Genomic DNA, 12,797 nt, shown 5'->3' on the forward strand with positions numbered 1-12,797 from the left:
TGTCCCTACGTGAGTGTTGGCTTTTCCATGGCTCAATTTTTGCTGGCAGAGACAACAGATGGCTTTGCTCCGATCTGAGACACACACGTTAAAAAATTTCCAAACCGCTGAGCCCCCCTGGGGTGATGGCGCTACGGTGGCATCAGCAGCTGACGTTGAAGGGCATGTTGGCTGGCTGGCCATAGCTGGCGATACATGGCGCCGGACACTGCCCCCAGCTGTTTCTGAGGACGAGCTCCCTCTGCTTCTATCATGGAGTCGTCTCCTCCTAGTCCTCTCTGAATCCTCCTCTGAACTGTCCCCCTGGTCATCTCCTCTACCGGGAACATATGCGGTATCCGTATAATCGTCATCATAATCCTTTTGGCCAGCTGCGCTTTCCTCAGAAACCTCCTCAACTGCACCAACTTCAGGTGGTCCATCATCCACATCCACACACGTTACGTCCATACTATCGCCACCTAACTCAGACGTAGGAGGTGGTGTACCTGCGCCTTTTTCTTGTTGTTGCAGTAGTGGCTGTGAATCGGTGATTTCACCACCACCACCACCAAATAACTCCTGCGAAGTGTCAAATGCAGCGGATGTGGTGCTTGTTGTAGCGCTGGTGGCTGCGGGAAATGAGGTGTTCTGTGTTAAATACTCAATCACCTCCTCACAATTTTGGAAAGTGATGGCACGTGCCTTCTTCTGAGCACTGTATTTTGGGGCAGGTCCGCACGAAATCACAGCAACACCACCTCGCACAGACCTGCCGGTGCCTGGTGGCCTTCCTCTGGGTCTGCCTCTACCTCTTCCTCTACCTGGTTTGTCCATTTTGTCCATCTGGGGGATGCTAGGTATATGCAGTGAGTTGGGTTTACTCAACACAACAGGTAGTTATGTGCACTGATGAGGTGGGTTAAGAAAATGCAACAGGTAGTAGGTATATGCAGTGAGCTGGGTTCACTCAACACAACAGGTAGTAGGTATATGCAGTGAGCTGGGTTTACTCAACACAACAGGTAGTTATGTGCACTGATGAGGTGGGTTAAGTAAACACAACAGGTAGTAGGTATATGCAGTGAGCTGGGTTCACTCAACACAACAGGTAGTAGGTATATGCAGTGAGCTGGGTTCACTCACCACTACAGGTAGTTATGTGCAGTGATGAGGTGGGTTAAGTAAACACAACAGGTGGTAGTAGTAGGATGCAGTGAGCTGGGTTCACTCAACACTACAGGTAGTTATGTGCAGTGATGAGGTGGGTTAAGTAAACACAACAGGTAGTAGGTATATGCAGTGAGCTGGGTTCACTCAACACAACAGGTAGTAGGTATATGCAGTGAGCTGGGTTCACTCAACACTACAGGTAGTTATGTGCAGTGATGAGGTGGGTTAAGTAAACACAACAGGTAGTAGTAGGATGCAGTGAGCTGGGTTCACTCAACACTACAGGTAGTTATGTGCAGTGATGAGGTGGGTTAAGTAAACACAACAGGTAGTAGTAGGATGCAGTGAGCTGGGTTCACTCAACACTACAGGTAGTAGGTATATGCAGTGAGCTGGGTTCACTCAACACAACAGGTAGTAGGTATATGCAGTGAGCTGGGTTCACTCAACACAACAGGTAGTAGGTATATGCAGTGAGCTGGGTTCACTCAACACTACAGGTAGTTATGTGCAGTGATGAGGTGGGTTAAGTAAACACAACAGGTAGTAGTAGGATGCAGTGAGCTGGGTTCACTCAACACTACAGGTAGTTATGTGCAGTGATGAGGTGGGTTAAGTAAACACAACAGGTAGTAGGTATATGCAGTGAGCTGGGTTCACTCAACACAAAGCTAGGTATATGCAGTGATGAGGTGGGTTAAGTAAACCTAACAGGTAGTAGGTATATGCAGTGAGCTGGGTTCACTCAACACAACAGGTAGTAGGTATATGCAGTGAGCTGGGTTCACTCAACACTACAGGTAGTTATGTGCAGTGATGAGGTGGGTTAAGTAAACACAACAGGTAGTAGTAGGATGCAGTGAGCTGGGTTCACTCAACACAAAGCTAGGTATATGCAGTGATGAGGTGGGTTAAGTAAACACAACAGGTAGTAGGTATATGCAGTGAGCTGGGTTCACTCAACACAACAGGTAGTAGGTATATGCAGTGAGCTGGGTTCACTCAACACTACAGGTAGTTATGTGCAGTGATGAGGTGGGTTAAGTAAACACAACAGGTAGTAGTAGGATGCAGTGAGCTGGGTTCACTCAACACTACAGGTAGTTATGTGCAGTGATGAGGTGGGTTAAGTAAACACAACAGGTAGTAGGTATATGCAGTGAGCTGGGTTCACTCAACACAATAGGTAGTAGGTATATGCAGTGAGCTGGGTTCACTCAACTCTACAGGTAGTAGGTATATGCAGTGAGCTGGGTTCACTCAACACAACAGGTAGTAGGTATATGCAGTGAGCTGGGTTCACTCAACACTACAGGTAGTTATGTGCAGTGATGGGGTGGGTTAAGTAAACACAACAGGTAGTAGTAGGATGCAGTGAGCTGGGTTCACTCAACACTGCAGGTAGTTATGTGCAGTGATGAGGTTGGTTAAGTAAACACAACAGGTAGTAGGTATATGCAGTGAGCTGGGTTCACTCAACACTACAGGTAGTTATGTGCAGTGATGAGGTGGGTTAAGTAAACACAACAGGTAGTAGTAGGATGCAGTGAGCTGGGTTCACTCAACACTACAGGTAGTTATGTGCAGTGATGAGGTGGGTTAAGTAAACACAACAGGTAGTAGGTATATGCAGTGAGCTGGGTTCACTCAACACTACAGGTAGTTATGTGCAGTGATGAGGTGGGTTAAGTAAACACAACAGGTAGTAGTAGGATGCAGTGAGCTGGGTTCACTCAACACTACAGGTAGTTATGTGCAGTGATGAGGTGGGTTAAGTAAACACAACAGGTAGTAGGTATATGCAGTGAGCTGGGTTCACTCAACACAAAGCTAGGTATATGCAGTGATGAGGTGGTTTAAGTAAACACAACAGGTACTGGGTATATGCAGTACTGGGTAGTACAATGTGCAGCTCCCTGTCACACACACAGGTAGTCACTGAATGTGCTGGGCTGCTGGCAGTGGCACATACACACTATCAATTAGCAAGGCTGTGCATGCAACAAAAGTGTCAGTTTGACACACAGTAAAAAAAAAAGTACAGGATGAGCTCTGACAAGAGCTAGGGTGCTATAAAAGCAATAACAATCAGCCAGGAGCAAACTAAGCAGCCAAGAACCTAACTAATCTGTCCCTAGAAGAACAAGTCTGCAGCAGCTGTCCCTTTCCTCTCACTAGCAGGCACACGAGTGAGTGTAATGGCCGCCGGACCCTGCCTTATATAAGGGGGGGTGGGGCTCCAGGGCTTACTGTAGCCTGAATGGCTACAATGTGCCTGCTGACTGTGATGCAGAGGGTCAAAGTTGACCCTCATAGTGCATTATGGGGCGAATCGAACTTCCGGAAAAGTTCGCCTGGCGCAGGCGAACGCGAACCCCCAATGTTCGCCTGGAACCGTTCGCCGGCGAACCGTTCGCTACATCTCTACCAGGAACATATGTGGTATCCGTATAATCGTCATCATAATCCTCCTGGCCAGCTGCACTTTCCTCAGACACCTCCTCAACTGCACCAACTTCAGGTGTTTCATCAGCCCCCTCCTCACACGTTACATCCATACTATCGCCACCTAACTCAGACGTATGAGGTGGTGTACCTGCGCCTTCTTCTTGTTGTTGCAGTAGTGGCTGTGAATCGGTGATTTCACCACCACCACCACCAAATAACTCCTGCGAAGTGTCAAATGCAGCGGATGTGGTGCTTGTTGTAGCGCTGGTGGCTGTGGGAGATGAGGTGTTCTGTGTTAAAAACTCAATCACCTTCTCACGATTTTGGGAAGTGATGGCACGTGCCTTCTTCTGAGCACTGTATTTTGGGGCAGGTCCGCACGAAATCACATCAACACCACCTCGCACAGACCTGCCGGTGCCTGGTGGCCTTCCTCTCTACCTGGTTTGTCCATTTTGTCCATCTTGGGGGGGATGCTAGGTATATGCAGTGAGGTGGGTTCACTCAACACGACAGGTAGTAAGATGCAGTGAGCTGGGTTCACTGAACAATAAAGGTACTTAGATGCAGTGAGGTGGGTTTACTCAACACAACAGGTAGTAGGATGCAGTGAGCTGGGTTCACTGAACAGTAAAGGTACTTAGATGCAGTGAGGTGGGTTCACTCAACACAACAGGTAGTAGGATGCAGTGAGCTGGGTTCACTGAACAGTAAAGGTACTTAGATGCAGTGAGGTGGGTTCACTCAACACGACAGGTAGTAAGATGCAGTGAGCTGGGTTCACTGAACAGTAAAGGTACTTAGATGCAGTGAGCTGGGTTCACTGAACACAACAGGTAGTTAGATGCAGTGAGCTGGGTTCACTGAACAGTAAAGGTACTTAGAAGCAGTGAGGTGGGTTTACTCAACACAACAGGTAGTAGGATGCAGTGAGCTGGGTTCACTGAACAGTAAAGGTACTTAGAAGCAGTGAGGTGGGTTCACTCAACACGACAGGTAGTAAGATGCAGTGAGCTGGGTTCACTGAACAATAAAGGTACTTAGATGCAGTGAGGTGGGTTCACTCAACACAACAGGTAGTAGGATGCAGTGAGCTGGGTTCACTGAACAGTAAAGGTACTTAGATGCAGTGAGGTTAGTTCACTCAACACAACAGGTAGTAGGATGCAGTGAGCTGGGTTCACTGAAAAGTAAAGGTACTTAGATGCAGTGAGGTGGGTTCACTCAACACAACAGGTAGTAGGATGCAGTGAGCTGGGTTCACTGAACAGTAAAGGTACTTAGATGCAGTGAGGTGGGTTCACTCAACACAACAGGTAGTAGGATGCAGTGAGCTGGGTTCACTGAACAGTAAAGGTACTTAGATGCAGTGAGGTGGGTTCACTCAACACAACAGGTAGTAGGATGCAGTGAGGTGGGTTCACTCAACACAACAGGTAGTAGGATGCAGTGAGCTGGGTTCACTGAACAGTAAAGGTACTTAGATGCAGTGAGGTGGGTTCACTCAACACAACAGGTAGTAGGATGCAGTGAGCTGGTTTCACTGAACAGTAAAGGTAGTAGGATGCAGTGAGGTGGGTTTACTCAACACAACAGGTAGTAGGATGCAGGGAGCTGGGTTCACTGAACAGTAAAGGTACTTAGATGCAGTGAGGTGGGTTCACTCAACACAACAGGTAGTAGGATGCAGTGAGCTGGTTTCACTGAACAGTAAAGGTACTTAGATGCAGTGAGGTGGGTTTACTCAACACAACAGGTAGTAGGATGCAGTGAGCTGGGTTCACTGAACAGTAAAGGTACTTAGATGCAGTGAGGTGGGTTCACTCAACACAACGCTAGGTATATGCAGTGATGACGAGGTGGGTTAAGTAAACACAACAGGTACTGGGGTATATGCAGTACTGGGTAGTGCAATGTGCAGCTCTCTGTCACACACACAGGTAGTCAGTCACTGAATGTGCTGGGCTGCTGGCAGCAACAAAAGTGTCAGTTTGACACACAGTAAAAAAATAAATAAATACAGGATGAGCTCTGAAAAGAGCTATTGAGGGGTGCTATAAAAGCAATAACAATCAGCCAGGAGCAAGCTAAGCAGCCAAGAACCTAACTAATCTGTCCCTAGAAGAACAAGTCTGCAGCAGCTCTCCCTAGTCTGTCTAATAGCAGGCAGACGAGTGACTGTAATGGCCGCCGGAGGCTGCCTTATATAAGGAGGGGGGGGGGGGGGGCTCCGGGGCTTAGTGTAGCCTGAATGGCTACAATGTGCCTGCTGACTGTGATGCAGAGGGTCAAAGTTGACCCTCATAGTGCATTATGGGGTGAATCGAACTTCCGGAAAAGTTTGCCTGGCGCAGGCGAACCCGAACCCCCAAAGTTCACCTGGAACCGTTCTCAGGCGAACCGTTCGCTACACCTCTAGTAGTTAGATGCAGTGAGGTGAGTTCACTCATCACAGAAGTAGTTATATGCAGTGAGGTGGGTTCACTCAACACAAAGGTAGGTATATGCAGTGATGAGTTGGGTTAAGTAAATACAACAGGTACTGGGTATATACAGTACTGGGTAGTACAATGTGCAGCTCCCTGTCACACACACAGGTAGTCACTGAATGTGCTGCTGCTGGGCTGCTGGCAGTGGCACACACACAGTATGAATTAGCAATGCTGTCTATGCAACACAAGTGTCAGTTTGACACACAGAAAAAAAAAAAGATCACAACATAGGCATAGGGCATAGGGTTAGGCATAGGGCATAGGGTTAGGCATAGAGTTAAGGTTAGGCATAGAGTTAGGGTTAGGCATAGGATTAGGGTTAGGCATAGGATTAGGGTTAGGCATAGGATTAGGGTTAGGCATAGGATTAGGGTTAGGCGTATGATTAGGGTTAGGCATATGATTAGGGTTAGGCATATGATTAGGGTTAGGCATAGAGTTAGGGTTAGGCATAGAGTTAGGGTTAGGCATAGGATTAGGGTTAGGCATAGGATTAGGGTTAGGCATAGGATTAGGGTTAGGCATAGGATTAGGGTTAGGCATAGGATTAGGGTTAGGCATATGATTAGGGTTAGACATAGCGTTAGGGTTAGGCATAGCGTTAGGGTTAGGCATAGGGTTAGGTGTTTGTGATCAGGCATTCACGGTTGGGTTTTGTACATTTGTGAAAGTGAGTCAACGATTGCAGGTGTTCACAGATGGTTTACCCATCAGTACACACCGCTCTGGTATATGTGAGTGACATGTCACTGGATTTGTCTCTTGCAGACCCCGAGAAGCTCTCCCAGGTGACCAGTTCCCTCTTCCCACTGGCAGCTATCACTGGAGTCTCACTACTCATCATCCTCTCCATCGGCCTCCTGTTTGTCTGGAAAAGATACCAGCTTCACAAAGGTAGGTGGCCCTGAGGCTGGAGATGAGGGGTTAAGTAAATCAAAACCTGCAATATTGCAGCTGGAGGAGGGAGACTGCTGCCATCCTTGGTGTCTCCCATGGAGGTCACATTGCAAATAATAAATGGTAATATACAGAACGCATACACTTCCGCCCGGTGGCTGTGATTGACATGGAGGCGTAAGTGGAAATGAGCGGATCCATGGTGGAATGCATATAATTCTGCCCAGTGGCCGGAAGTGAATGCTCTGAACAGTGAGAAGCACAAAAATCATTCTTTGGATGGCAATAACACTATACGTTTTTACTATATAAAGGTTGATTGCCCGCCCACTCTCAATACCCCTGATGGCGGCACGAGGCCGAAACCGGTCGGGCAATATGAGAATGCTGTACCTTGGAGAGGTGTCCTAGTACCGCTTAGGTGGGAAGCATTTTAAGCCAGTGGGTCCTTATGGAGTTAGGAGGACCCACAGAAATGAGTGTTATCTTCTATTTTACTGGACTGTGCAAGATTATTAAAGCTGGATCAAGATTGCTTAAAACTGAGGGAGTCCCGCGTTTTTCTGTTCTTATAGAATTTGCCACAGGAAGTCGTTATGGCAAATTCTATACCTGCATGTAAAGGGGGCTTAGATGCTTTCCTGGCGTTGAAAGACATCCATGGCTACAATTACTAGGTAATGCCTAATGATGCTGATTCAGGGATTTTATCTGATTGCCATCTGGAGTCGGGAAGGAATTTTTCCCTTTTGGGGCTAATTGGACCATGCCTTGTAAGCAGGGGCGTATCTGGGTCATATAGAGCCCATGGCAAACACGGAAATTGCGCCCCCCTCCGCCAGTCAGAGCTGGGGGGAAATTGCGCCCCCGCCAGTCAGAACCCCCTTCCCCAAAAAACAACATCCTCTCTTGTGTACATTTGTTGTGGTTGCTTGTGTTTTTTGGCTCGGGATATTGCTTAAGTTACTTTACTGTAAATATCTTTTCTTATTCCCTCTTTGTCCTCTTTTTCTAAGAATAGGCCAAGTGCGCCTTACATACATAAGTAGCCATGTTCCTCAGATGACAGAATTAATCTGATCTGAGGTCTGAGTGACGGGGAGGCATGGGGCAGACAAGGAGGCGCAGCACAGGGGCAGGCATCGGGACACAGCACGGGGGCAGGGAAGGGGGTGCAGCACTGGGTTAAGTATGGCAGCACAGCACAGGAGCAGTCATGGCGCCCTTGGTGCTTTGGCGCCCATGGCACAAGCCATGTCTGCACCCCTCTAGATACGCCTCTGCTTGTAAGGGTTTTTTCGCCTTCCTCTGGATCAGCAGGGATATGTTAGGGTGCAGGCTGGTGTTGTACCTTCCTCTGGATCAGCAGGGATATGTGAGGGTGCAGTCTGGTGTTGTGCCTTCCTCTGGATCAGCAGGGATATGGGAGGGTGCAGGCTGGTGTTGTGCCTTCCTCTGGATCAGCAGGGATATGTGAGGGTGCTGGCTGGTGTTGTGCCTTCCTCTGGATCAGCAGGGATATGTGAGGGAGCAGGCTGGTGTTGTGCCTTCCTCTGGATCAGCAGGGATATGTGAGGGAGCAGGCTGGTGTTGTGCCTTCCTCTGGATCAGCAGGGATATGTGAGGGAGCAGGCTGGTGTTGTACCTTCCTCTGGATCAGCAGGGATATGTGAGAGAGCAGGCTGGTGTTGTGCCTTCCTCTGGATCAGCGGGGATATGTGAGGGATCAGGCTGGTGTTGTACCTTCCTCTGGATCAGCAGGGATATGTGAGGGTGCAGGCTGGTGTTGTGCCTTCCTCTGGATCAGCAGGGATATGTGAGGGTGCAGGCTGGTGTTGTGCCTTCCTCTGGATCAGCAGGGATATGTGAGGGAGCAGGCCGGTGTTGTGCCTTCCTCTGGATCAGCAGAGATATGTGAGGGTGCAGGCTGGTGTTGTGCCTTCCTCTGGATCAGCATGGATATGTGAGGGAGCAGGCTGGTGTTGTGCCTTCCTCTGGATCAGCAGGGATATGTGAGGGAGCAGGCTGGTGTTGTGCCTTCCTCTGGATCAGCAGGGATATGTGAGGGTGCAGGCTGGTGTTGTGCCTTCCTCTGGATCAGCAGGGATATGTGAGGGTGCAGGCTGGTGTTGTACCTTCCTCTGGATCAGCATGGATATGTGAGGGAGCAGGCTGGTGTTGTGCCTTCCTCTGGATCAGCAGGGATATGTGAGGGGGCAGGCTGGTGTTGTGCCTTCCTCTGGATCAGCAGGGATATGTGAGGGAGCAGGCTGGTGTTGTACCTTCCTCTGGATCAGCAGGGATATGTGAGGGAGCAGGCTAGTGTTGTGCCTTCCTCTGGATCAGCAGGGGTATGTGAGGGTGCAGGCTGGTGTTGTGCCTTCCTCTGGATCAGCAGGGATATGTGAGGGAGCAGGCTGGTGTTGTGCCTTCCTCTGGATCAGCAGGGATATGTGAGGGTGCAGGCTGGTGTTGTACCTTCCTCTGGATCAGCAGGGATATGTGAGGGAGCAGGCTAGTGTTGTGCCTTCCTCTGGATCAGCAGGGATATGTGAGGGAGCAGGTTGGTGTTGTGCCTTCCTCTGGATCAGCAGGGATATGTGAGGGAGCAGGCTGGTGTTGTGCCTTCCTCTGGATCAGCAGGGATATGTGAGGGTGCAGGCTGGTGTTGTGCCTTCCTCTGGATCAGCAGGGATATGTGAGGGTGCAGGCTGGTGTTGTGCCTTCCTCTGGATCAGCAGGGATATGTGAGGGTGCAGGCTGGTGGTGTACCTTCTTCTGGATCAGCAGGGATATGTGAGGGAGCAGGCTGGTGTTGTGCCTTCCTCTGGATCAGCAGGGATATGTGAGGGAGCAGGCTGGTGTTGTGCCTTCCTCTGGATCAGCAGGGATATGTGAGGGAGCAGGCTGGTGTTGTGCCTTCCTCTGGATCAGCAGTGATATGTGAGGGAGCAGGCTGGTGTTGTGCCTTCCTCTGGATCAGCAGGGATATGGGAGGGAGCAGGCTGGTGTTGTGCCTTCCTCTGGATCAGCAGGGATATGGGAGGGAGCAGGCTGGTGTTGTACCTTCCTCTGGATCAGCAGGGATATGTGAGGGAGCAGGCTGGTGTTGTGCCTTCCTCTGGATCAGCAGGGATATGGGAGGGAGCAGGCTGGTGTTGTGCCTTCCTCTGGATCAGCAGGGATATGTGAGGGTACAGGCTGGTGTTGTACCTTCCTCTGGGTCAGCAGGGATATGTGAGGGAGCAGGCTGGTGTTGTGCCTTCCTCTGGATCAGCAGGGATATGTGAGGGAGCAGGCTGGTGTTGTACCTTCCTCTGGATCAGCAGGGATATGTGAGTGTGCAGGCTGGTGTTGTGCCTTCCTCTGGATCAGCAGGGATATGTGAGGGAGCAGGCTGGTGTTGTGCCTTCCTCTGGATCAGCAGGGATATGTGAGGGTGCAGGCTGGTGTTGTGCCTTCCTCTGGATCAGCAGGGATATGTGAGGGAGCAGGCTGGTGTTGTACCTTCCTCTGGATCAGCAGGGATATGTGAGGGAGCAGGCTGGTGTTGTGCCTTCCTCTGGATCAGCAGGGATATGTGAGGGAGCAGGCTGGTGTTGTACCTTCCTCTGGATCAGCAGGGATATGTGAGGGAGCAGGCTGGTGTTGTACTTTGTACTGGTTGAACTCGATGGACGTATGTCTTTTTTCAACCCAAGTAACTATGTAACTATCTCCCTGATGTCAGTGCGTAGAGTCCCTGCAGGAAGGAAACCATTGTGATCTATTGGAACTTCAGTGCAGCAGCCTTGATATGTTGGTAATATACAGTAGCTTAGCCACTGGTTACGGACAGAACCACCACATGTGGGCAAAAGTGCCAGTCTGGCCACATGTTCTAAGACATAAGTTAGATTTGGCGGGGGAAGTGGCATGGAGTCAGGCGGTAGGTAGGTATGGAGGAGGGTCTAAGGTTTCAATGTGCGAGAAATAGCTTCTACCCTTAGCCAATGTGAGGCAATACTTCGACCATCATTCCACGGTGAGGGTGAGGCCAGATCAGACTCCCATTGTAGCACGGGGTTAAAGGACATCTAGCAAAGCGTTATCCTGAAGCCTCTTTATAAAGCGGAACCAATTTGTAATGTATGGTAACCGTAATAAAATATTTTTTTTATGCAGTGTTCCCCTTTACCATACAACAGCGTTCCATGCAACTCCGGTTGGAGTCAGACAGCGGCATGCCATTATTTGTGTGTATAATAATCCCCCTCCACTGCTGGCACAATGCCACCTGACCACGAGGAATGCTGCCTGTCATACGCTACCTAGTGGCCCACCAAATATGAAATTTTCCATATCTCAGCTTAAGCTTCCCGCACACACATAACAATCACAGATTCATATTCCTCAGAATAGGACAATTCTTAGGACATCAAACTTGATTAGAGTGACATGTTCTAGCCCGAAGCAGCGGAATACCTCAGTGACTGAGTATGTCAGTGGCACCAATTTAATATTAAAATATTCACCAGATCCGGACCAGCAGAATGAGATAACTTTCATACCTCTCATATAAACGGTATTCCTTAAACAGGCTAAAAATATGTTCCATGTGTTCCTAAGGCTGGCTACTCAGCTCCGCGGTGTCTAGAGCCCTGCTGTGTGGGAAGCTCGCTTTGCTGGGATCACCAAATGGTATCCTTTCAAAGGGGCCTGTGCACACTTGGGGGTCACTGGCCCATGAAGGAACTTCTTTTGATCAAGTTAATCACACAAACATTAACTTCACTGGTCAACAAACATACTTCATGAAAAGAGTTCTGCTAGCAGCTGTGAAAGCCAGAGACCCCAGGCTCACAGTCTGCTGTACCTAAACATAAGATTTTGATCTGACACGTCAATGACAATCAGTGCAGCAAACCGATTGCGATGGCATTTTCTTTTCTCCCGCCTCTTCCGTGACACCTCCCCCCAAGAATAGAGGCCTCAGCCATTCATCTACAAGACGTGTGGCGTTGCCGCTAATCTGGCTGATGGGTCTCGAGCTGCCGGTATGGTGGGATAACTCATTGGAGCCTGTGGCTCGGTTCACTGGGGCAGGTCGCTGTCCTTTACCCGCAGGATTGACCCAACATGGACCATTCTGGACAGGGCGTTTGCGCCACCACATTTGGATGTGGGGTCTGTCAGGACTGCTGACAATGGGCAGGGGGTCAGGCAGGTCAACAGCCAGCTCACGCAAGAGCTTCTCGCTAAGTGGCAGTGGACCTAAGGGAACCCCACGGGAATCCCTAGCCCTTCCCAGCTCCTGACAGACGGCACATATCTTGCAGTATTTTGCTACATCCATGTTCATCCTGGGCCAATAAAACTGTTTTTGAATACAGGCAAGTGTCTTGCGGACCCCCAAGTGCCTGGCCAGAGGGCTGTCATGTGCGGAGTGCAGCACATGGCCCCTGAATGCACTCGGTAGCACGAGCCACTTGGGATTCGCGTGGTGTTTACCTGCAGTGGGCTGTACAGCCTCACTGTACAGTCTACCACCTTCCCAATACACCTTGAAAGTGGCCCCGTCTGCAAGGGGCTCAGATGCTTGCTGCCTGAGCGCCTCCAGGCTTGGGTCACTTTGTAGCACTGCTGTGAATGCAGCACTGTCAAAACAAACAAAATCTGATGATCCAGGCTGTGGTTCGCTGGCTGGGTGCATCTGCCGTGGGTGAGGCACTGGTGGTCCTGGTGATCCAGGTGCTGGTGGTGTCCGCCTCTGCTCCGGACAGTTGAATTACATGTGTCCGGGCTTGCAGCAGTAGTGACAGGTGACCC

At 49.8% G+C, this 12,797-nt stretch overlaps 1 protein-coding gene across 2 annotated transcripts in view; it reads left to right on the plus strand.

Annotated features, from left to right (window-relative positions):
• Positions 1-12,797, plus strand: part of HEPACAM2 (HEPACAM family member 2) — a 229,170-nt gene that overhangs the window by 181,600 nt on the left and 34,773 nt on the right. For both annotated transcript variants that reach the window (XM_068238468.1, XM_068238469.1), the window contains exon 5: positions 6,861-6,986. In XM_068238468.1, coding sequence (XP_068094569.1) covers positions 6,861-6,986 — 126 coding nt within the window. The remainder of the gene's footprint in view (positions 1-6,860; positions 6,987-12,797) is intronic.

This window comes from Hyperolius riggenbachi, chromosome 5 (assembly GCF_040937935.1).
Source record: "Hyperolius riggenbachi isolate aHypRig1 chromosome 5, aHypRig1.pri, whole genome shotgun sequence".
Classification (NCBI taxonomy): Eukaryota; Metazoa; Chordata; class Amphibia; order Anura; family Hyperoliidae; genus Hyperolius; species Hyperolius riggenbachi.